Source organism: Toxorhynchites rutilus, chromosome 2 (assembly GCF_029784135.1).
Source record: "Toxorhynchites rutilus septentrionalis strain SRP chromosome 2, ASM2978413v1, whole genome shotgun sequence".
Lineage (NCBI taxonomy): Eukaryota > Metazoa > Arthropoda > Insecta > Diptera > Culicidae > Toxorhynchites > Toxorhynchites rutilus.
The window spans coordinates 270,233,592-270,258,582 of NC_073745.1; the positions used below are offsets into that span (position 1 = coordinate 270,233,592).

Consider the following 24,991-nt stretch of genomic DNA (forward strand, 5'->3'; position numbering starts at 1 on the left):
GGTATGAATGGAGAACCGCAGCCAATTCCCACGCAAACCGTTGGGAGGATTTGATTTGAGGGACAAGACATAATAACAGAGCGAGTTTATCGTGAACAAGTTTTCTGTCACATCAAGATCACAGGTGCTGAAGGGCTGATTCGGTTAGTTAGAGGAATATTTAAAAAGGATTTCAAACCGAAATCTTCAGTGATACTGGAGGCGCTCAAACTTTACATAACCTTTCACATGCATGCTTCTAGTTACCGTTAGAATGTAATTTGTATAAATCATCTGCCAGAGCAGTGCAGACTGAAAATGAATTGTCGTTCAAGAGGTTAAGAAATGTGGAATAACGGTGCTTGGGGAACAACTATACATGTGTGTCAAACGCGAAAAAGACCGTCGGGATAGCGTTCGCGTTAAATACTCAGCGCAGTGCGTGCATTGAGACATGTAAGAAGCCGGTTGAATTGAAGCATATAGTGTAGGACATAACAACTATCTTCACTTAAAAGACTGGCCATTTGAACTTTATTGTTGTGTTCAGGCGCGAAACATTCAAAAAACAAAAATTCCAGTGCTTCATAACTATAGAACCAGATGGTAAACTCTCATTCCTTTACCAAATTAACGTCATTTTCACATGAATTACAATAAATTTACTATTTGTTGGTCATCTTTAGTTCTCAATCAGTTCATTGGTGTTGATGAAAAGGTCACTGGAATTTTTGTTTTTTGAATGTTTCGAGCCTGAACACAACAAATGTCCAGTTTTTTAAGTGAAGATAGTTGTAATATCCTACACTATATACTTCAATTCAACCGGCTTCTTACATGTCTCTGGAAACTCAGAAAAAATGAGTGGTTCTATAGTTATGAAACGCACTGTATATACAGCCATTCCATGTCAAACCGATATAGTGGTTCTGAGATTTTCGTAAAAAGTGGTAGTTTTGTTCTTTATCAAAAACTATAAGACCCGTATTTTTTAAATTTTTCATTAGGGTGTCCATTTCCATTTTAGGGTGGTACGAAAAATGTTTTTTTCGCATTTTTGCAAAAAAACAACTTTTTTCAAAAATTCATAAGTTTCGAACCACTGGACCGATTCAGAGCTCGACATATTGAATTAAAGCCAATTAGCTGTTTTTTTTTTTTGGAAAAATACAACAGTTGCAGAAATTTTGAATCATGTTTTCTTTATTGTTGATTGTATCTGTTTTTTATAGTTTTCATAGTCTCGGGACCAAAGGCGCTATATTTTTTGTATTTCTTCTGGGAAGCTGAGGATTTTTCACATAACATATCTCGAAACCAGGGAGGCGTTTTTTTTCGTTTTTGAGTTATGATTTTTCCCGCTACCCGATGGTCCAAAAGATCAAAAGTTATGATTTTTTTGTAGTGGAAAGAATGAGAAAAACGATTTTTCGGATCATCGGTTAACTTTGAAAAATCATAACTCAAAAACGAAAAATAACGCCTCCCTGGTTATGAGATATGTTATGTGAAAAATCCTCAGCTTCCCAGAAGAAATATAAAACATATAGCGCCTTTGGTCCCGAGACTATGAAAACTATAAAAAACAAATACAATCAATAATAACGAAAACATAATTCAAATTTTCTGCAGCTATGGTAATTTTCCGAAAAAGACCAGCTAATTAACTTTAATTTAATATGTCGAACATCTGAATTGGTCCAGTGGTTCGAAAGTTATGAGTTTTTGAAAAAAGTCATTTTTGGCAAAAATGAGAATAAATGGATTTTTCGGACCATCCTAAAATGGAAATGGTCACCCTAACAAAAAAATTAAAAAATACGGGTCTAATAATTTACGATAAAGAACAAACCTACCACTTTTGACGAAAATCTGAGCACCACTATATCAGTTTGGCATGGAATGGCTGTAGTCCACAAAAAAAAAAAATAAAAAAAATATTTATTTTCCATAATCTTGCATGTATCACTGCTTTGTCAAGGAAAAATAATTCCGACCATTACGACACCCATGCTCAAATTTAATACGACTGCAAGGGGTTAAAAATACAGAACCAATATGCAAAGTTGGGTAATAGAATTTAATAGCTTTCACGGTTCCAGTGTCACATCGGTGATAATCGCACTTCTGCTGTACAATCCTACCCTATGAATACACCGTTCAATTAATCAATCTGAAGATTGACTAATTATACCCAATTCAGTCTTCGCTTAAAAAGAGAGCAAGCCCAAACAAAAAAGAAATTAAACTTTGTAGGCAGCTTTAAATAGCTGGTAATTGCATTTCGTTTCCCATTGGATTCCCATGTAAAACAAAAACACCCCCACAGCAGCAGCAGGCAGGAGCTGGCAACAAGTAAATCTCTCCTTGATTGACTTTCGTTCGGATGTTTTGCCCGCAAACAAGCATTCTTCGGTGGTTGAATCCACGGGTCAATTTAATTTGCAAACAAAGCGATTCGCATCTTCACATCTCTCACCCGTCAGTTCATCTGGTGGCTTCTAGCGGCCAGGTTAAGAACGTGTCACCGTTTCAACGCCGAACCGTGGGGATGTGGGCTGTCATCAGCTAGGAAAAAAAACTCGAATAATGTGGTTCGCCAATTTATTATTTCTTTGAACTTTCTCTAAACACCGCCATCGCACGGTGCCAACTTGTCATCAATTTGGCGTTTTAATTGCTGAAATCTATTCGGCAAACGCTTTATGTAATTCCACCCGCATAGCGTTACGATTCGTCACCCAGAGCCGCAAACAATGGACCATGCGTGGGAACTTCCTTTCTTACACTTTCTTCGGAGTTCACCGACGGTTATGCTGCTTTCTTCCCAATGATACCGAGGGAAACGAAGAAGCTAAGGGTAGGTGTTGTAATTTTTTTATTTTTATTTGGATTTTCTTTCTTCTTCTACCGAATCACGAACGCGCGTTCGCAATTATTTTTTGAACTTACAACCTTTATTCTCTGCGCACCTTGGTTATTTAATTTACTCTCGCTGACTCGGTATTTATGGTAGTTGCTGAGGGAGGGAGGGGTCACGCATTACTACTGTTACCGCGGCCATTACCCGTTGAAAATTGGCGGATAGGTTCCCGCCATTCAACAACCATAGAGATTCACTAGTACATAACTTAGGTTACGACAAAAAAAAATCACACCACCCAAGTTTACGCAACCCCTTTGGGTCGTATTATTTATCTCATAAGGTAATTTAATGAAGTTAATTCAAAGCTAGTATTTATCGCGCTTACTTTCTCGCACACCATTCACAGGGTACGCATCCGAATGATGTGGTCTTGTGGTCTGCTGTTGTTTTACCAGAGACACAGTATTGTGCGCAGTGATGGATAAGGGAAGGGGGGGGGGTCGATATGGATGCTGTACATGTATGCGATAGGAACAATCTAGAATTACGTGTAATTAATCTAACAATCAGCGTCCCGTACATCGCACTCACTCATTTCACTCATTGACGACGAGTAAGTGAACTCTTAAATTATCATAATAATATGCACACACGCATTTCGTTTTCTACAATTAATTGCCACTGAGCAAGTCTTTTTTTTTCTGCTGGGAAGCTGCGAGCGAAGAGCGGTGTGTGATTGTGGATTGAATGCGTGGGGCTCTGGGTAGGCATTTTTCGCCGAAAATGTTTTTTTCAAATGATTTTTTTATTTCATGAGCACATTGGGAACATTATGTCTTTTTCTCAAACTAAAACTTAAAAACTCGTCTACGGTGATATTCGAAATAATAACAAGCAACATATGCAAGAATCGATCTCGAGATGAAAGAAGATGAAATAGCATCCACGTATCAGTTCAGAAGTACTGAAAGATTTACGAAATGATCGTGAAAAACAAGTGAGTGACACCGAGATAAAAGTCTCCATTGATTACTAAGGACAAAAGTGAACAAGTGACACTGATAAAAAGTAAGCAAATGCCACTAAGATTTTTTTTTCGTTCAATTTTCTGAAAATAAAATCTCCCAAAAATTCACATACACTATCCCATTGAAATGTCTTCACATACTTCATAATGTCTTCAAAATGCTTTCACGAAATCAAATGTCTTCACAGTAAGTTGAATGTCTTCAAAATGAAGACATGTCTTTAAATCTGGCATCTCTGGCTGTAGCACTTTCGGGAAAAGTACATCCAGGAATGCCATACAAACAGATTTTTCTGTTATAGTGCAAATTGTGTTTCAAAGGTTCCGTTTCGATTCCATTGCACAATAGTCCAGGAGGTGCATTTAAGTGGAAATTAGCATTTAGAGCTCGACAGTTATTCTCTAGATGAAAACTGTCTTAAACAAAGTTGTTACATATGATAGAGCACTCATTTTTATTTTATCAAAAATAGGGTGACCAAAATTATTGATGCAATAAAAAATCTAAGTTTCTTATCTCTATAGATACAGGTAAACATAGTTCGACAATTTTGTAGTCCCAATTATTTGAGACATCTTTGTAGAATAATGTTTTTTTTCTATCTTTTGAAATAACCGATATAGCGTCTTTTTTCTAAGTTACGTTAGTGTCACCATTAATTTGGCAAAGGACAGGCAACTGTGGACAGAAAACCAAGGTTCTCGTTACAAACAAGACATGGACTCGAAAATGTATAGGAAAGAATGCCTACAGAAACGTCTCATTCTGTTTATTAAGGCGCACAATGGTCTGGTGATGTTTTGACCAAAGGGCCTGGCCGGATAAGCAAGTAAAAAATGGCCCCAAACCAAATCACCAGCTCTATGGAAAGTATTGTATAGTGTAAATAATAAATTTAAGAAATTTTGACTATTTTTTTAACTCCTTTGTAGTTTACCAGAGGTACTTTCTCGTACTTTTTCAGACGCCATTCTCAATAGCTTCGAGATAAAAACATGAAAAAAATACTGAAAGTGCTTTTTTCTATAGTGTATCGAGAAATATTACCAAAGAAGTTTTTCATCAAAAATTGTAGTACTAAAAAAATCTTGAAATATGAGAAAATTTTTTCGGGGAATTTAGAGATTCAGTACTACTCTAATTCATTTTAGACACACATACACTCGGTCATATGCGATTGATCGTTCGTAACGCAGGTAACGCCTTCGCCGATTGATAAATGTCAGTGACGTTTGACAATAAAGTAATAGAGGCGAATGAACCGCAAAGTTTAAAGCCTCTTAAAAAACAAAGAAGAAGAAGAAGACAATAAAGTGAGTTCTAATTTTTGCTATTTGTTCCACCAGCACCCACCGTTATTCCACATTCCTTAGCCACCTCAATATATCTTTGGCAACCCATACAAACAACAAAAATAGCAATATTTGCAAGTATCAAGTGTTGTGCTTGATGTTGTTTAGAGATACTTAGTGGTATTGCACATGTAGCCATCTTCTGTGGATTGCGAAAGGAGTACAATTTATACCCACTCGACGTCCGCCGGCAACGATATTGCTTCGATGGCCACCAATTGGGAAGTGAAAATTTTCCTCAGAGAATATGCAATATTTATACACTAGCGACAGCGTACTTACTGTGCAAGTTTACGTAGCAAATATTTTCTATTCTTTATCCCCTTCGTTGTTTCTATTCTCGTGTTGCATAAGTTACTTGTTATTGACAGCACGGGTAGAGAAGTACACAAATGAGCAGAACAAATATACGGGAAAATTGGAATGTTTCCAATTTTCATCAAATTCAACCATTTCCAGACTATGGAATTATAATGTATAGCATATCAAACAAATCTTAGAGAATTTCCGATTCGATTGGTATGCAAATTGTTAAAATTAGTTGGCAGCAAAATATTTATTAACGACAACTTTATTTCATAAAAACGTGACGATTCCTACGACACAATAAACAGTGAGAAAAATACATTCTCTTGCGAGACGCTATCATGAACAACGCCGACCCTGGCTTTGCTATTACCATCACGTTTGTTCAATCAAAAAATGAAGTCTTCGATGACCAGTTACAACATCAACCCGATCGCCATATTATAGAATCGGGCTGTACAAATATAGCAACCTTGAAACGCAATTCGATATAGATATCATTGAGCTTCGTGTTTCGTGTTCCGTGCGAAAAAGGAAGAGAAATTCCGGGTGAAATAAACACGCTTTTTAAACAACAATTATAATGAACCTACCGAAAAAAAAAACGAAAATATGCTATAATATAAGTTCTATGTAACAGAATAACACATGCTCTGCAAATGGGGAAAAATCTTGAACGAGAATTGTCTCTGATAATGATTTCATATTATGAATAAAGTTTCTGCAGAAATTCAAGGAGATTTATAGCAAAATAGTTAAGTTAGCGTCAGGACTATGTCCCTATAGTATGTAAACAACATCGAGTAATAATTTCCATTTAATTTTTAACAATTGAAAATTATTTTCGAGTCTGCTAATGATGGATCAATGGAATGATGGAGTGACTGTACGATACTTTTACCACACACATGATTCATGGCCGGTGTCGATCTAAAACTATTACCGCCTTGATGAAAAATGTACAAAGCGTTTTCCCAAAGATTTCACCAACGACACGAGGGCAAGCCCAGGCGGATGTCCAATATATCAACGAAGAAGTACTGATAATGGCGGACAACCATTCACAAATATCAACAACGCAGCACTGACATTCACAATCGTTGGGTAGTACCATACTCGCCTCAGCTGAGCAAAACATTCAAACATTCAATGCTCATACTAATGTTGAGTTCTGCAAATCGATGAAGAGCAATAAATACAATTGCAAGTCCGTGAACAAATGAAGCAATATGGCTGTGTTTCAAATTCAGACTACCGATGTGAATTCTCCTCGATTAAATGGCAATGACGGAATAATGCGCTATTAAATTCGTCGGTACATCACCTCCAATGAAGTTGCCTGTCGTATCTTTGATTTTCCAATTTATAAACGGCTTCTAGCAGTTATAAATTTAGCCGTCCATATTGAGAACAGCAAACGTATATTTTTCTCCAAATAATGTTTATGGCAAAACAACGTTTGCCGGGTCAGCTAGTCTATTAATAAATTTATCATGAAGGAAGCCAAAAATGTTTGCTCAATTTTTTACTATTGTTATTTTTCATGCTTCTATTTCGAACATGCAACAATAATGGGACAACTTAAATTTTGTTCATTACCGGATCTGTTCACGAAAATTTTTGCACATCAACGCGGAAAGTTTCTGCTAAATTGAAGACACAAGTGTTGCAAGATTTGTAGGAACTAAATTGATCAACAATGACACGAAGTTTTCGTCAGTGTATTGCTTCCAAATCAGTCGAGTCCTAACAATATTTTGAAGCGCATTTTTATGTGAATGAGTTTATCAACAATCATAATGTTTGGTACTGGATCGATGCAAAACCTAACATATATCATCAAAAGCCTCTTCATTACCCATTGTCTGAATTGCCATAACAAGTTGGGGAATTATCAGCCCTCATACATTTGGCTGTTCGAGGTGCTAAAACTTCAGAGTGCCAAATTCAAAAAAAAAATCAGGCTACTCGGGGTCACCCTCTACTACTTACACAAGTACTTGTTGTAATATATCCTACATTACAGTGGATTTTTGGAAGAAGTTGATGATGAAAATTGATGCAAAATTCCAATATACAGAAAAAATGCTCTGATTTTGCTCAAACTTTGTAAACTCAAGTCTTTTGAAAAAATGTTTCACTCTGATAGTGCAAAATTCAACATTATGAAGGTCTGAAAGTAAACCATTGGAAATCATCAAAAATATCCTTTTAATTTTACCATATATATTTTTTTGAGAAAAGAGAAAAGTGAAAGGACGAATATGGATGCTTTCGAACTAAAAAATTGACGCACGATCAGTGACTAGCCACATTATGGTATAGAAGAGCACAACGATTGTGATATTCGGGTTATTTTGCGCGGAGCAAACAAATGCTTAAAACTATGAGATAGAATTTTCCAGTAACCAATGGATAAAAATCCTTATACAGTTGTACCTCGATATAAGGCAACTTTATTTTTTTTCTCGTTACGTTATATCGAAGCAAAAAAATGTTGTTTTTATTGATGCAAAACTGTTCTTGATTATTCCGAAATGCGCAAAAACAAATTTTTAAACACCCAGCAGTATTTATGAACCTTCCTTATGCCCATTTGAGATAATTCTCGTGAACAAACATGATCAGTTTGAAGTAGAAGAAAAGGTTTAAAAAAATTGAAGTAAAATTGGTATCAATTAGTGATGAAACGGATAGTAGTTTGTCTGGATACCAGATAGCTTCAAGGCCGTATTGTCGGATATCCGGCAGTGTGCATGTGTGCATGAAGCGAATAAAGGATTACATTTTAGAAGAAATAAACACATTTTTACATAAAAATAATGAACTATGAATAAATTTTCCGTTTCCGTGGATCCTTTAGTAGAGATTCAAGTTTTCTGCAAATAATCTTCAACAGTGTTTTTCCCTGATAACGATTCAACTACTTAGAAGAAGGTCAGAATTAGTTAATTGTAACCTTTTTAGAACCGAGGATCAAGTCAAACTATTTAGGAGTTCTTGAAACGTAAACAGTCTTGCTGGCAATGTTATTGGAGTACATAAAATATCTTGCGACGAATCTTCTGAGAGTAACAGCTCATTGTCGTCTTCAAGGCCTGTAAACGAAACAAAAGAGACGAAACTGAATCAAGCCTTATACCATTTTGTCTCAAAAACTCCGAACACTTAAGCTTTGTTGGCCATTAAACAGTGTCTCATTACTCAAAATGGTACTTTTTCTCGGAATTGATGTGGTTTTTGGATACAATAGAGCCTTTTCTTTCATTTGTCCACCATAAAATTGATTTACAAATACACATTCATGGTGAAAAACTAATTAGATATTTTTCTTTGGAAAAATGCTATACCCCACAAAAATCTAATTTGTTCTTCGAAACTTGATTCAAATTCTGAATTTGCTTACGCAAACATTTTATCGCTGGTTTTGACTGTTACTTTTTTGCAAATGCTTAGTATTATAAGTTGTAGGCAACTTGTGTTGCATGTCAAAATGAAACCTACATTACAAAGAATGTCAGGATTTTTATTATTAAATGAAGGGCTCAGAATGTAAGGGGTGTAAGTGACTTGATCGATTTCTCTTCATCAACATTTTATTTAGTTAATAACTCAACTGCAAAAACGTTCCAATTTAAGTTTGCTATAGAATCCGATAGATGAGGTTCTGACCTATCTTCCACATTGTCAAATACAGCTGGGAATGTATTTGCAGCTAAGGTATGACCAAAAGAGAGAGTCGATGTAGAGAAATCGATCAAATCACTTACACCCCTTTCATTCTATGCCCCTCAAATTATTTATAACATGAATGTTCAGTAAATTTACATTTAAAAATGAAGTGTTCGGAATTTGAGACTATTCGGAATTCAAGGCAAAACGGTACACGAAACTCACATCTTTTGGGACTGTTTCAACGAAGTGGCAAATGAAAACAATAGTTAGCGTCGCGTCCAGGAAAAAAACCCCGTTGCTAACGAAATCGACGAAATGTGAATAACGATTATAATCGGTTCAAAATTTGGTGGTCATTAAAATCTAAGCAATCAATCGAGGGCAAGGATTGCTAGAGTGTATCTTTCAGCTCTTGGCAGTAGTATTACAGCGAAGACTGTTCTCTAAAGTTGGTCCGATGTACCGTTCTGAATCATATTTCGGACGCTTAAGGCATATGATGCAGAAAACAGACCTAAGCTTTATGCACAGGTATTATTTGGTTGATATTTTCAATAAATTAGTTCAATATGCTTTTAAGCTTTCCACTTTGGTACCTATTTGATTGAAAACATAAAAAAATCATCGATTGAAATGCTTTTCAAATGAAGCGAATAAGAATCAAACTTCGGACACTAAATCAAATTTCGGACAGATTGAATTCAAATTTCGGTCACTTTACTCTGTAATTTTCTGGACGAAAATAACATTACACTTGATTATATTTTATAGTCAACTGCGAAACACTTACCAAGCAACGGGTAAATTATACGTGCTCACGCTAGGCAAACGTCAGACACAAACGATAATGAGTAATGTTGTCAGACTTTTGTCGAATATGTTATAATTCAAATGTAGTTCTCATGTGAAATGATAGTGAAACCAAGGGATTACTTTAAAGAAGCAATTGTGATGTTAATTTTATAGTTATATCATCTGTGCATTAAGCATTTCAAGATATTAGAACAAAGTGTCCGAAATATGATGCTGTCCGAAAAATGATTCATTACGGTACGAAGCAAAACGTAATCGGTTGTCATCATCAACATTTGAAAATTAATTATTTATTCATCCTAATTTTCCACAGGGTAATTTTTAGTACTGTTATGTTATGAGTAAATATTAATTTAAAAAAAATAATTTGGAATTTCAGTAAAAAAACTTTATTTTTAATTATGGATAAATGGTTTTGCTATGCTATACTAGCTAACTAACGAGCTATTTTGTTATGATTTATGTTGTGTTAATGAGAAATTGTTGATTTTTTCCAATATCCAGTATCCGTCCGGATAGCAAATATGAGCCGGATAGACCAGATATCCGTTTCATCTCTAGTATCAATGTTTATTTTGTACTTTCTATGTTTGTCTTACTTACTTATCTCTGAATTTTGTTCTTGAAACATATTCAATGTTTGGCTAAAAATGCCATAATAATACCAAGTGTAAAGGCCGCCCAAGAATATCAGGTTGAAGGCATGCATATTTCATATGGGAAAAAAAAACAATTCGTGCATTGCTTTTCCACAAGTTTTTTTTTTGATTAAAGAATAAAGAAATAAATGCTGGTAAATATAACACGAGACACGATAAACATATTTCCTGAAATGTTTCAGTCAGCTAAATGTACCGAACGACGTCATTGTTTACGTTTGTGAAATGTCCATTAAGTACAAATTCAACCATGTATCGATATGCGTCGGAAGTTTCCAGAACTAAATTAATTCAACTTTATTGAATATTCCGTCATCCAGATTGAGATTTGAAATGAAAATTGCACATGAAACATTTATTTTAATAAGTTTGAATGTTTTAAAAAATGTGAGCTTTATTTTTTTCCGTTTCAACTAGGACAGTACTTGTTTTGAAAATATGAAACGTAATATTATTGGTTTTATACAGGACATATTCACAAAGCATTGAAAAAACCCATTTTACCTACCCCATTTGAGCTACCCCATTTTACTTATTTGATTGAAAACTTACTGGAAACATAATTCATACTCCAAAAACTATTTCTGCATTGTTTATTTTTAATTCTAAGGCATCTGAAAAAGTTACGTTATATCGAGTTACGTTATATCGAAGGTGCTTTATATCGAGGTTGCCTTATATCGAGGTATGACTGTATATAATATTTTGATACAATTGGGTCTTGGAACTCAATTGACACACGGCGTATTATTGTATTCATTTTGAATATATTCATGCTAGTTTTGTTGCACTCATGTTCGATATGAGATGAAATTATTGGACAAATTTGAGAATTATTTCATGCATTTTAATTTGGTAAATTTGTAATATTCGCCAAAAATATCTATAAATATTTGGGCGCGATTTGGTGATTACTGAGGGTGGTGCATCTATCCTCAGTCTAATCCTTACAATTTGTTTCTAGTTTCTCGTTTCTAGCCTAAGCCAGTCTTTCATCAAACAGCACTCATAAATCTCTATTTCTCGATAGAGAGGTAAATGTGTATATACAAATGTATGTTTACGTACAACAAGTCACAAAAGAAGCCCATCTATATGAAAATAATACATCAGGTGACTTACATGGGACGAGCTTCAGGTTAGATTCCCATCTTGGCCGAGGAATGACTCTACCTTCCGACCTGACCCTGCGTATCCCTCAAACTTCCACATTTTCACATCGAGGTATTCTATTTGTAATCGGAATTTTACCAAGCACCGAAAAAAATACGCAAATACGAGGGTCACTATTTATATTTCGGGAATAGGAACAAAAACAAATAGTTAAGCTGCGAATATATTTTTATTGTTTTTCAAAGTACTCGCCACAATGATCGATACACTTTTGCATGCGCTTAAACCAATTTTCAAAGTATTTATTCCAATCGACACGAGCCTTTTTTTTGAGCGATTGTCAAATTATGTGGGATCCAACGTGAACATAATTTTCGCAAAACTAAGTGTTCATGTAAAATCGCATATATGCTGGTGGAACTAATGCTTAGGGATGCCTCAATCTCACAATAGGTTACATGACGATCTTGCTTAATCATTTCGTGCACAGCATCGATGTTTTCTGGCTCTACAGTCGATTTTGGACGACCTTCACGAAACTCGTCGGACAGCGAACTACGACCACGATTGAATTCACTATACCAGCGATACACAGTGGTTTTTGATGGAGCTTCATCGCCAAAAGTCAAATTAAGTTGATTGACGCACTTTTGTTATGATAATCCACGTCGAAAGTCGTAAAAAATCATCGCACGAAAATGTTCACGATTCAGTTCCATTTTTTTGCCGAGACCAAACTTTCAACTAAATATAAAATAAACAAATAGCGTCCGTATGACAAAATGTTCTGAGTACGTATATCGTCAAAAATGTCAAACTTTACGATGGAACCGTCAGATGGACTCACATGACATCAGAGTTGCCAATTCCCGAAATATAAATAGTGACCCTCGTAATACTCCGTACGAAGACGAAGTTTTTCTAGAGACGTGATTTTCATTTAGAAAGAATTAAATTAGCAGTATCAGTTGCTTTCGTACTTACAAACGTTGAGTAATTATCCTTCCCAGGATGGTAACATGTCTAACCGAACGAGATGATCCAATAAAGTTGGATTCAATCATAAGTCCCAACCCTTTCAGCGAGAATCATATCCTCGCTATCTAGTTATAAAAATGGCAGAGAGGAGATATTAAAATTGAATCACCGAATGCTGAAAGGGAAATATCCACATACTTTTTTCTAACTGAAATTGACCGACTATTTTTGCATGATTCATATGGAAGTTTAATCTGACCTATGACTTCCAATGGCTAGCTCTACGCCTTTCAATCACAATCACACCCCGAGCTTCAATCCCTCATTTCCATCTATTTAAACTATTAAAATAAATAAATCTAGTTTACCCTTCTGGACCCAGCGGGGCGTGCTATTCTATCTTGCTCCTTAGATTAACTCATTATCATCATGTTTTATCATCATTACCATCGTAAACATCATCACAAACTAACTCTATGCACAGTCTCTGCAGAAAAGAGACCAGCGAGCCTCTCCTTTCTCCGTCTTGGCTTACCTTCACTCTTCTCGGTCTGCTGGCGGCTTAATTTTTCCTTCTCCTCCTCCTCATCTCTGGTCTCATCCCGTCGCAACACCATAACTGACTTATATCGGTTTGACGAAGCATTTGCTGGCTGGTTGACTTCTAATTATCGTTGTAGTAGCTAGAGTAGAGTTGTGCTGTGGCTTTGGCTGCTCAGATTGCGCTTCCTAGGACTTCATTTCTTCCCCGGGGGAGGCTTCACACACACATTAACGTACCCACACACATCAACGTACACTCACACATACATGGTCACACTACCGTTGATGTGGCCGCCGATTCCTCACTGGATCTCGATTGCTCCTGGCTAGACGACAGCGGGATGATGTTTTTCTTCCGGACGTATTTCCGTTGCTTCAGCTTGGCCGCCACCAGGGAGCTTCGCTGCCTGGACTTCTGCTCCAGCAGATCATTCACTGTGTGTGTGTGTTCACGACCAGGGTGGGCGGAAAGGATGAACGCGGAAAGCGAACACACGGAAGGCGGCGTGTTTGTAAGCCCATGGAAAGGATATCGAAACAGAAAGGGAGAAAAATGAAAAACAAATATATAAATAAACGGGACGAGATTTGAAGTAATTAAAAACAGTGATTCATCATAATGACCCAGAAAAGGTGTGCTGTTTCAAGTGAACGTTGAGAAGGATGATGTTAGTTCTAGAAATTATATAATTACATCTTGGAAACGAATCTGTACAGTTGCTAGGTCAGATGAGTTTCAGTTTTGGGTCTAACGATTGTTTGTGTTGTGTGCGAGTGTTTATCTGTTCTTTGTTCCGGATGACAGATTTCAGAAAGCATATCAAATAAGCGAAATAAACGGATACTGAAGGAATCTAAATACATAACTAGAAAGAACTGTTGAAAATATTATGTCCTGTTTTATTTATTTATAGGCTAAGGTCGGGCAAATCGCCCCTGTTAAGCAAAACAGGATGAAACGTGTATTTTTACTACATATTTCAACGTTTCTTCACATCCACAACAAAGCCACGGTTGTTTTCTCCGTAATGAAATGAGCAATAACGATTACGAATAGGCAAACCAACAGAAATAAAGAGAATTCTGAACGCATTCATATTACACCATTCTCAAATAAGCGAGGTAAGATGCCCATATGCGTGTCCAAAAACGCACCACAACAACGAGTCAAAATGTCAAACGATATCGAAGCGTTTATTGTGGATAACTGTTGATTAGCTGCTTATATCTTCCGCTTCCGTTATGTTTCTACCAGTTGGAATCATCAGGTGATCTCGAATTTTCGAGGCATTTTTGTTATCAAACGCCGAAAACGCCAAACAATTTTGAATCCTATATTTTTGTTTACAAGCGTATCAATATGTGCCGCTGTTCATAAACATATTGCCACGTGCCTCTGTTCACAAATTCGCTGTCAGACTTTTGGCCTTTGTATTTCTGAGTTTTTGTTTTGATTCTAAAGACGCGTCCACATTACACCAATCGGCCTTGGCCGCCTGGTAAAGCCGACTAAATGTGGACGTACCGCCCCGGCTTGCCGACGTGCCGAAAACCGACTCGAATCAAACCGAACTCAATCCGAAACAAGTGGGTCCGGTTAGAGAAAGTCGAACCAAAACAAAACGAAGTTAATTAGCGTTGACGACATAGTGCTTCGTGTGTTCGTGACGGCTTCGTTGATCCGATGGTGCTTCGGCTTCGTGCACCCGATGGGGCTTCCACATTGCATAACGAACCGAACATGCCGCTTGGTACAGGCCGATCGGCATTATTCGGCATAATGTGGACGCGCCTTAAGGTTTGCATTATTCTTAACACTCCCATACTCGCGCATTGGTCTGTCAGACCGAGAAATCAATAATTCGTTCATTTCTCAGAAAATATCAACACTACGACTTTGCGATTCTCTCTAGCTTCGTTATTCGTCGTTCGTCATCGTTTAGTGTATCGCATGTGTTGGTACAAAGAGGACGTGTGCCACTTATTTAACACTTTCGGTCTGACACACCGACGCGAGTGTAGGAGTAACTTTTTTGGACAAGAACCTTTTTTCCTATTTTAGAATATTGCTCAATGAAATATATAAATTAAGGTTAGTGGCGTGGAATATTTATTGAATATAATGCATAAGATCATTACCGGACAATTCTCATTTGATTTCAGTCCCTTTTGTAACTGGATTGAACGGATACATATATTAACTTTTCGTCGATATATTAGTCGTTAGATTCATACGTTCAAAAGCAAAATATAAATGTTTGACTTTCGTATAGTTATTCACTAAATATAATGGTCATACATATACACACTTGTGAAAGAATTTCACTTGTAGAAGAATTGTAAACAGTAAACTACAAACTAATCGGTGGCTTATGGTAATTTTTAACAGTTACAGTTTCGGGGATATTTTTTTTATAATGTACAATATCGACAAGAAAACAAGAAAAAGAAAAGAAAAATTCCTAGAAATCCTTTTATATCATCTTTCTATACCCCATCTAAAAAAAGGCATTACTTCTTAGTTTACCAAGAATACAGAGACAAAGAATATTAGAAATATGCAAACTTTATATTCCAGAACCTTTATCATCTAGTAATTATCTAGAAGTTATACATTCTTCTCTTTGATAAAAGACCCGAAAAACACGCAACAACTGCATGAAATGTAAAAAATATGTTTGTTTCGAGCATGTAGTTATGCTATGTTCTGATTCTTACTCCAATGAAACCACAATCGATTTATACGTTTTGATGTTATTTTATATCTCTTTATACTTCCATGAATTATATTCAGTTGCTTACATTTATTTATTTAACAGTGAAAAATTCGAACTTCGTTATTTGTGTTGGAGTATCAAAAATTACTCTATTTTGAGGATGCTGAATTAGTTGACTATTGAAACATAATAAAGATAAAGGAAACATATTTTTGGGGTTTTTTTCATTCAATCATACCCTCTCCTTCAATTAAATGTCAATAAAGCCTGAAAAATACACAATGGCAACATTACAGAGAAGTTCAATTTTCGGTCTGTGACACCGTGCGCGAGTATACGTGTTATGATTTTGCACGTGAGTATAGGAGGGTTAGTAGTGGATGGATTTTAGTAGTCAGAAACATTGAAATATATTTGATCGTTCTGGTTCTTATTACATAATACAAGAAAAGATATGTGAAAATGGTTTCATGCTTTTCAGAAACCTTCTGGGTATAAAACAATTGCAGTAAATATCTGAGTGAACTGGTAAAACTGGAACTGACAAACTCTTTATTAATCTTCATACTGGAGCGATGTGCCCCATTATGAGATGGATTATAAAATTGCATTTTGATATAAAAAAAAAGAATTTTCAACATTTTTTTATTCAAACTCAATTGATAGCTCTGGTAACAATTGAGAATGTATTGGAGTTTGTAAAATTTTAATATGTTTTTAATTCTCCAAAAGTCTTATGACAGAAGCGGTCAATATGAAATCATGCAGTTTTTAATATATTATTTTTTTATGAAGATAGACGTGGTTTTTGGTGCTGCAATACATTTAATTGTATTTATAATGAAAGAAGGAAGTTGTAAGCACAGAAAAATCCTGCCGATAACTGCGTTTTCCATGATTTTTCATGGTGGTGCGTTTTACCGACCCGGTGCGTCTTACCCAAAGTTCCCCTACGCACCATTCAACGTCAAGATGATTGATTTGTTTTTAATGTTGTTACTCGGGCACACAAATTCAGTGCTGATCCCGTCGCCAAATATCAACTCATATTTATTGTTCGTGTTTCCAACTCTAATGAGCAAGCGTGTAGCTTTATGCGGATTCATTGAGATGGGAAGAAGTTGCCGTTTGTAATCCTGAAACGGTTGAAACCCTTTGTATCTATTCCTCCAATATTCCTGTCTGGCATTCGACTGATTTGAAGAATCCGAATCATTCTGAAAACAATATTATAGTTTGAGTACAGAGCGTTACTGAACGATGGAACAAAAGGTACCTCAAAACGTTGTGAATCTAGTGTTTTGTATTGTTTTCTAGGGAAAGTTCTTCTCTATTTTGAAATTCAGCCAAAACCGATACTTGCGACTCATTGTGGCATTAACAACAATACAGTTTTCAAGAACATTGAACATTTCAATTTGTTAAAGATTGTGATCTTCATTTCCTCATTTATTCATCGATTCATTGAATTTTAAGAACGTCTTTAATGTACGTTAATCCTAAGTTCAAACATTATCATTATTAACCTAAAATCTCTCAAATTGAATAGAAGAATATAAAACTGATCATTCGGCTACGATAACTCCTAAGAAATAGAACTGCATTTTGGATTCAGAATGTTATTATTTTTCTATAATATAACGAAAGACCTTTTAAACATTTTGCAATCGACGATAAATATTTCAGAATTGCAGTTTATGTTTTGAAATCCAAAATCCAACGAATAATCTGTTTCTTTTTTTTTTCTAGAATTATGTTTTTTTTAATCAATAGAGGTTCATTTTTCAACAAACACAATAACATGAATTCATTTGTATTTCCAAAATCGCTTACGAATTTTTGCTGTAAAATGCTATGAAATTGAATAATGGATGATTTCGTCAAGTAAAGGGCGGGGTAAGGAAGTAACAAGTGCCCCCAAAACAAACCACCATCTCTATGGGAAATATTATATATACATAAGAAATTTTCACTATTTTTTGAACCCCTAGGATCTATGGTTATAAACGTACTTTTATTTTTTGTTGCACGACATTCTATTCTAGTACACTATAATAAGTGCATCTTATTATAGTGTACTGGAAATATTATGAAAAAAAATTCATCTGGAATTTTGTACAAAAAAAGTCTTGAAATATTAAAAAAAACTGTTTTGATGGATCCAGAGATTCAGTACCACTTCAATTCATATTTAAATGTGCTCCAAAACTTTTTATAGATATGTGTTATTTTTTTTTGATAATTTTGGAAGGGTTGCGCGGTACAAAAAAAACATATTCCTAAATTTTGTATCGCATTTTTAATGTAATAAATTTTACATATTTTCTTAATTACTTTTTTGTTCTTTTATTTTTTTCAAATATATGATTGTGTTGTATTCGTGTATTCGTAGAAAGAGCTCCAAACCTTTTCACTAGGGCTATGGAAAATATTGTATTGGGTACTAAATTAGAAAATTAGGTAATTTTCTCAACTTTTCCTTCCCAAGCCTATTAGGAATGGGGGAAAAAATAAAAACCACGTTTTTCACTGTAGCTCTTATAGTGAACCATATAGGGCTATAGAAATATTACACAATTTTCTCATTTGGTACCCTATACAATGATCCTACGACTGTACCTATTGTTTATAAATTTTCCCAAATTCCTAAATAAACTAAACAAAATTGATTGGTAAGGTAAGGGAAGTGGGGGCATAGTGGTCACCCTAAGGAATATGTCCATTTCCAGTGTCCACATACCGCTATAATTTCCATTTTTCTAAGATTATTATAGTTCAACTCATTGTTGTTCAAGATTACATACGGTTTTTACTATAAAAATTGAAAATAGTACATCATTAGAACAAAAGGTGAAAAATCGAACTTTTTTTTTGCTTGGAGGTAAAGTGGTCACTCGTACATATCAAGCTAAATGGGATAGATTTATGCGGTTTTTTCGCCCAAATTTGTTCAAACCATATTCGATTTGGTAAAGGTAAAGGTATGACATAAGCTTGGTCTGTTCACCTAGAGTCTCAATTCTAATTTTCTCATGCATACAAAAGCGTTGTAAGAAACACATAACGTTCTGCATAATGAGGCATGATTTAATTGAAGTAGCATATTTTCCCAGGGTCACAAAAGGAAACTCTTCAAGAGCAGAATGTGATGATTTAGTAAACAGAACATTGTAAGTCGTTATGCACCAATGATCACTTTGCCCCCAAACATCAAAGTAATTTCTATGCTAATTCTAATTTTGTTTAAAGTCAAGATAGCGATATAGTGTATTGGACAAAGTTTAAAATCTTATTAAAAGGTGAACTTTTGTCGAAGAAATCAACTTTCTATGTGTTTTAGTTTTTGGAATATAAGTCATTTTTGCATGAAGACTCCTGAAAAAAATAAGGTTGTGTGTTTTATGTGTAAATCCTCACGTATGACATTTTTCCAAATAGAGAAAAGTTAGCAGAGCATGTAAATTGCGATAATTTATACATAAAAGTGTTACGAATTAAACATTAATAGTATTTTTTCAAAGAAAAAAATTAATAAGTTGTTGTTCGAAAATCTTTTTCCCGATGTATGGAAAACTTGTTGGAAATTCTAACGGCTATTTATATTTTTTTTCAGAGTTTTAAAAGCATATGTTTTCGAGAAAAATGAAATTTAATTTTCAAAATATTTTTTTTTCAATGAATTTTTCTCCAAAAAATTCTTTGATAATTTTTAATGAAAACCTAAGTAGTTCCCTACATTTCATTCTCTGACCATCTTTTTGTAGTTGTTATAGTTTTGAAATTAAGATTTTTCGATAAAAAAAAGTTGAAGAAACGCAAAATTAAAAAAAAACCTACAAAAAAATATCAGACCTAGAAAATTTCAGTCAAAGAATGGACTGTAGAAAATTATTTAGGTTTTCATTAAAAATTACCAAACAAATTTTTGGGAAAAAAGTTTTATTAAAAAAAGTATATTTTTAAAATTAATATTCAATTTTCTTGAAAACATATGCTTTCAAAATTCTGAAAGAAATAGATATAAATAGCCTTTAAAATTTCCAACGAGCTTTTCATACATTTTCATACGATGGGCACATTTACATGTTTTTCGAACAACAACTTTTTCATGTTTTTCTTTGAAAAAATGCTTAATGTTCATTTCGTAACATTTGTTTGTATAAATTATCGCTTTTTAAATGCCTAGCAAACTTTTCTCTATTTAGAAACATGTCAAGAACATGCCAAATGTGAGAATTTACACACAAAAATGTTACGAGCAAAACATTATTTTTTTCAGGAGTTTCATGCAAAAAGGGCATATATTCCAAAAAATATAAAAGATAGAAAGTTGATATCTTCGACAAAAGTTTATATTTCAACAAGACCTAAAACTTTGTCGAATATGCTATATCGCTATCTTAATTTTGAACAAAATTAGGATAAGTTGTATTTTCTTCGAAGAAAACATGAAAAAGTTGTTGTTCGAAAAACTTTTTCCCTGTAAAAGTGCCCATCTTCCGATGTATGGGCGACTTGTTGGAAATTGTAAGGGCTATTCATATATATATTTTTGGGAATTTAAAAAAAATCATTTTTGAGAAAAATGAATTTCAATTCTTAAAACAACTTTTTTGTCAGCGAAATTTTTTCCAAATTTTTTTTGGTTATTTTTCGTGAAAATTTTAAACAATTTCCTACATTTCATCCTTTGACAATAATTTTGTAGGTATCATAATTTTTAAGTCACAAATTTCTGTAAAAAATTAAGAAAAAAAATGCTTTTTTCCAAAAAGTATACTAATTGTTTTTCGAATATTTCAAGTATGCAAAGTTGCTTAAATGACCCATGTCTTTACACCCACAACGTTTCACTACTATCTGAGATGGTGCTGCCAACTCCTAAGACGAGTTGGCATGAATATTCGTCAGTTATACTACCAAACAAGCAGGTGACCACTTTGCCCCCACTACTTCTAGTCTGAAAATTCGGATTTTTGTCGGTTCTTACGCATAAAATTTTTGTAGCAATTTCTAATGTATATTAGAATATAATACTATTTAATTTGTTATAATTTGTAACTAATATGGAATCGCCCGATCCGATATCTTACTAGCTAACAAAAGTCATTAAAGTGATATTTTTATGAAAGAAATGAAGGCATGTATTCGAGACTCGGTTGCATAGGTGACGTAGTTATACAACAAATATCGTATCGTTAATATTTGTTGTATGATGATTTCGAATATCTAAAAAAAACATTGCAGTCACAGGCGATTATATATAGAAACGGTATTTTTGCTTTTGACTTTAACATATCCGTGGCGAGCTTTTTTATACTTTTTCTCTCGGATACAAACGCCCCCGCTGCTTAGTAGAAGCAGTGCTGAATTTGACAAGCTTCAAGCTTTAAACCTGTATTTTTTTCATTCGTCTCTAGTTTTGGAATAAGTCAATTAGGGAAATTAAAACTAACTCTCGGTCTTGAGGAAGGCTATTTTGAAAATCTGGGGGTTTAGTTAGGTGACTGATGAATCGTGAGTGGCCTAATCTTCGGTTCGGTTCGGCTTTTGTAGTATAACGACAGCGAACTTTATAGTTCATTCGTCTCTAACCTTGAGAAATTTCCTTTTGGAAAACTTAACCTAATCCTCGCTCATATTTTGAGAAAGACAATTTTTGCTCTCGCTCGACGCACGATGGCAATCGATCTTGACACGATGATACACTGAACCAGCTGGATCGAAGCTTGATTGTAACTTCACGGTACTCAATTTTATAGTCCGTGTTAGAGAAAACGCATTACGGTCTGTCCAAATGGAAAATTAAAGGCTCTCATCTCAGCGCAGTTTAAACAAGCTAGCTAATGGAAAAAATTATAATTTTCTATTTTGCAATATATTGTTAGTAGTGCAAAGATCTCTTGAATCCAACAAGAAATATCAAAGCTCGAGATTGGAAAAATTTTCGTGGCTTGATTGACTTTTGAACTCTTAATTATGTTCCCGAAATACGTTATCCTTATCAAATCACTGAGTTGCACCCTAATTGTCTACCTTAAAGAGAAATTCTAGAAACATTGTTTTTGACTTAGGACTACGTCCTTGAGTAAAGGTGCCGATACTGAAAAAAATATCCCTTTTTTTTTTTGCTGTTAGATTTGTTTACATTACGAGTTCCTAATCTGTGAATGGTTTGAATTAGCATTTCCATTTTCCCACAGTTCTGTGCATTTCTGTCTTCACCTGCCCATGTTAACGTTAGAACAAATAGCTATAATAACATTGAGGTACATTTTCGAAATACCACCGCGAATCAGGCAGTGTTTGTTGTACAAAACACAACTCCCTCATATTTTTTATCATTTTCGAGATGCCGAGAACAAAAGGCTCTGAGTTATTTATATCATCAAAATTATTAAAATTTAGAAAGGTACACTTTCTAGTTTTTTGAGATATATAATTTTTTTCACATTTTGAAGCTGAAAAAAACCTATCTAGACTCTAAAATTGCTGAATCGATCGTCGTGCAAATTTACATATGAGGGGCTCAAAATGAAAAAGGTGTAAGTGACATTATCGATTTGTCTACATCGACTCTCTCTTTTGGTCATAACTTAGCTTAGCAACACACTCCAAGCTGTATTTGACAATGCGGAAGATAGGTCAGAACCTCATCTATCGGATTCTATATCAAACTCAAATTGGAACGTTTTTGCAGTTGAGTTATTAACTAAAAAAAAGTTGATGAAGAGAAATCGATCATGTCACTTACACCCATTTTCTTCTGAACCCCTCATATAAAACTTTGGTTCATGAGTAAGACGAGCATTTCTGTGCTCTCTGTATTGCATTATCTCAGGAGCGAAAGGGAGGTAAGGAGACGGTACAGAGAGAGAGAGAGAGATTACCATAAACCATCGTGTAAAACTGGTGATCTGGCGTCGTGGTAACATCCGTACCTCTCACGCTGAAGATCACGAGTTCAATTCTCACTCCCGACATTCTTCCAAAAATGAAAGTAAAGTAACGAACAAGCGAAAAGTATTGAAAGTCACTATAATACAAAAAAATTAAAATTTGAAGCTAAATCTGCGCCAAATTAGCTAAAAATTTAATTTGAACTTTATTTCGAATTCGGGGATCTTCGTAGCCACTTGGTTACGCGTTCGCTTACTAAGCGATCGATCGTGAGTTCAAACTCAGGGCCCTCAATTGACCATCTTTGTGTTGTTATAGAATAACTACGTCCACGCAACCATCATCAGCTATGGAGATCGATCCACGGTGGAACAAAGATCGATTCATCCATACAACTGCTCTGCTCTGCAAGAAACATCGGGCTGCTGTTCTATAAATAACCCAACAATGAGCAATATCAACTGTTTCCGCTGTCAGGTCTGCTGAACAATGGAGGAACAGATAGAATACTCTTACGCCTAAATGGCTACTACAGTGTAATTTACCATAATGTAATGGAACAGAAAACCTAACGCCTAAATGGCTACTACTTCTACCGTGTAATTTACAATTTATAGAAACATAAACATATGTACATGTACACGATAAAACCCGGCTCTGTTACAGATAAAATGCTAATGAGCCTGATAAATAAATAAATGGGATAAAAAAACTTCACTTAACGTTTTCACCATATAAAATTTAATGAAAATAATACTTTAACATTGTGACTGTTTAACTGATTCTGAGCTACCATAGATGAGTAATATTTTAACTTGATCTCCTTTTTTTTCTTTTTTTCTAGGTAAGTATCATCAAGCCAAAACAATCATCAGTAAGTACAGTGAATTTTTGGATAAATGTAACATCACTATGTATAACAGGAGTTGCCAAAGTAGCAACAGTGTAGCTACCATGGTCAGGGACTCATAAATTCACTCGTTGACTTATTGCATTACGAGTAGCAGCTTATTCACGTTGGTCCAATATATTGCTGTTTCTTTTGCACGCTCAATAATGAAAATATAGAGCAATTCCGCTCCAAATCAGCTGGCCACCGACCCGACCCTTTCCGATTTTTTGAAACTTGGTACATATGATGGAAGCTACCTAAAATCACCAATTTAAATTACGATTGTTTTTTTAAGACGGTCATTGATCTTTTTTTCAAAAAATCGTATATCGAAATCCAGATGTCTGATTGTTCCACAAAGTTGTTGGAAAAGCAATAAACTATTTAGAAAAAACAGTATTTTAAATGCACTGTTAATAAATGTTACTCAAAAATTGAATTTAATATTTAAAACTTTTATATATGTAAACACCCTCATTCTCCTCATATTCCCATTTTGGTGAGTTTACCACAGCACCACTGTAGCCAAACTTTGTTCAATTAGAAGGGCTTTAAAATAAAAATATACAAAAAAAATATCGAAGGAGGGCGAGGGTTTGTTTTGAGATATAAATGTTTTTTATGTTACATTCAGTTTTTGAGTAAGATTTATTGACAGTACATTTGTGGAACATCATATTTTAATCAGACATCTGGATTTCGAGTTACGATTTATCGAAAGAAAGGTCAATGATTTTGAATATGCCCTTTTAAAAAATCAATCGTAATTTAAATTGGTCATATGGCAATGAAAATTGTGATTCTAGGTAGCTTCCATCATATGTAAGTTTCAATAAAATCTAACAGGATCGCGTCAAAGTTCTCTGTTTTCCGGCTGATTTGGGGTGGAATTGCTCTCTATTTCTTTGTGTTAGCTCCTTTCGTTTCAGTTTCTTTCAATTATTCAATTATTCATACTAAATCGAAGTTTCCAATCGTCACTTTCAGAGCGAATATATACATTCAATTTATCGAGAAGCTTATACTCAAATCGTATTCAATGAAATACGGCGAGATTGAAGGTTGTGCAGTGGGCCGGCATGAGTAACCGGTTGCTGGGGGTATGTTGGGGAGCGTAACTGCTATGCCTTCCTAGACGAATCTGTTTTGATAAAATGAAACATTTTTTTC

General features: G+C 34.8%; 2 protein-coding genes across 2 annotated transcripts in view; one reads left to right on the forward strand and one right to left on the reverse strand.

The window, feature by feature from the left end:
- The window catches only part of LOC129770295 (high affinity cAMP-specific and IBMX-insensitive 3',5'-cyclic phosphodiesterase 8), a 495,796-nt gene that overhangs the window by 268,683 nt on the left and 202,122 nt on the right, over positions 1–24,991 (forward strand). The window lies entirely within an intron of this gene.
- The window catches only part of LOC129770294 (mucin-2-like), a 74,822-nt gene continuing 52,678 nt past the window's right edge, over positions 2,848–24,991 (reverse strand). The window contains exon 3 of the mRNA XM_055773029.1: positions 2,848–13,747. Coding sequence (XP_055629004.1) covers positions 13,584–13,747 — 164 coding nt within the window. The 3' untranslated portion in view covers positions 2,848–13,583. The remainder of the gene's footprint in view (positions 13,748–24,991) is intronic.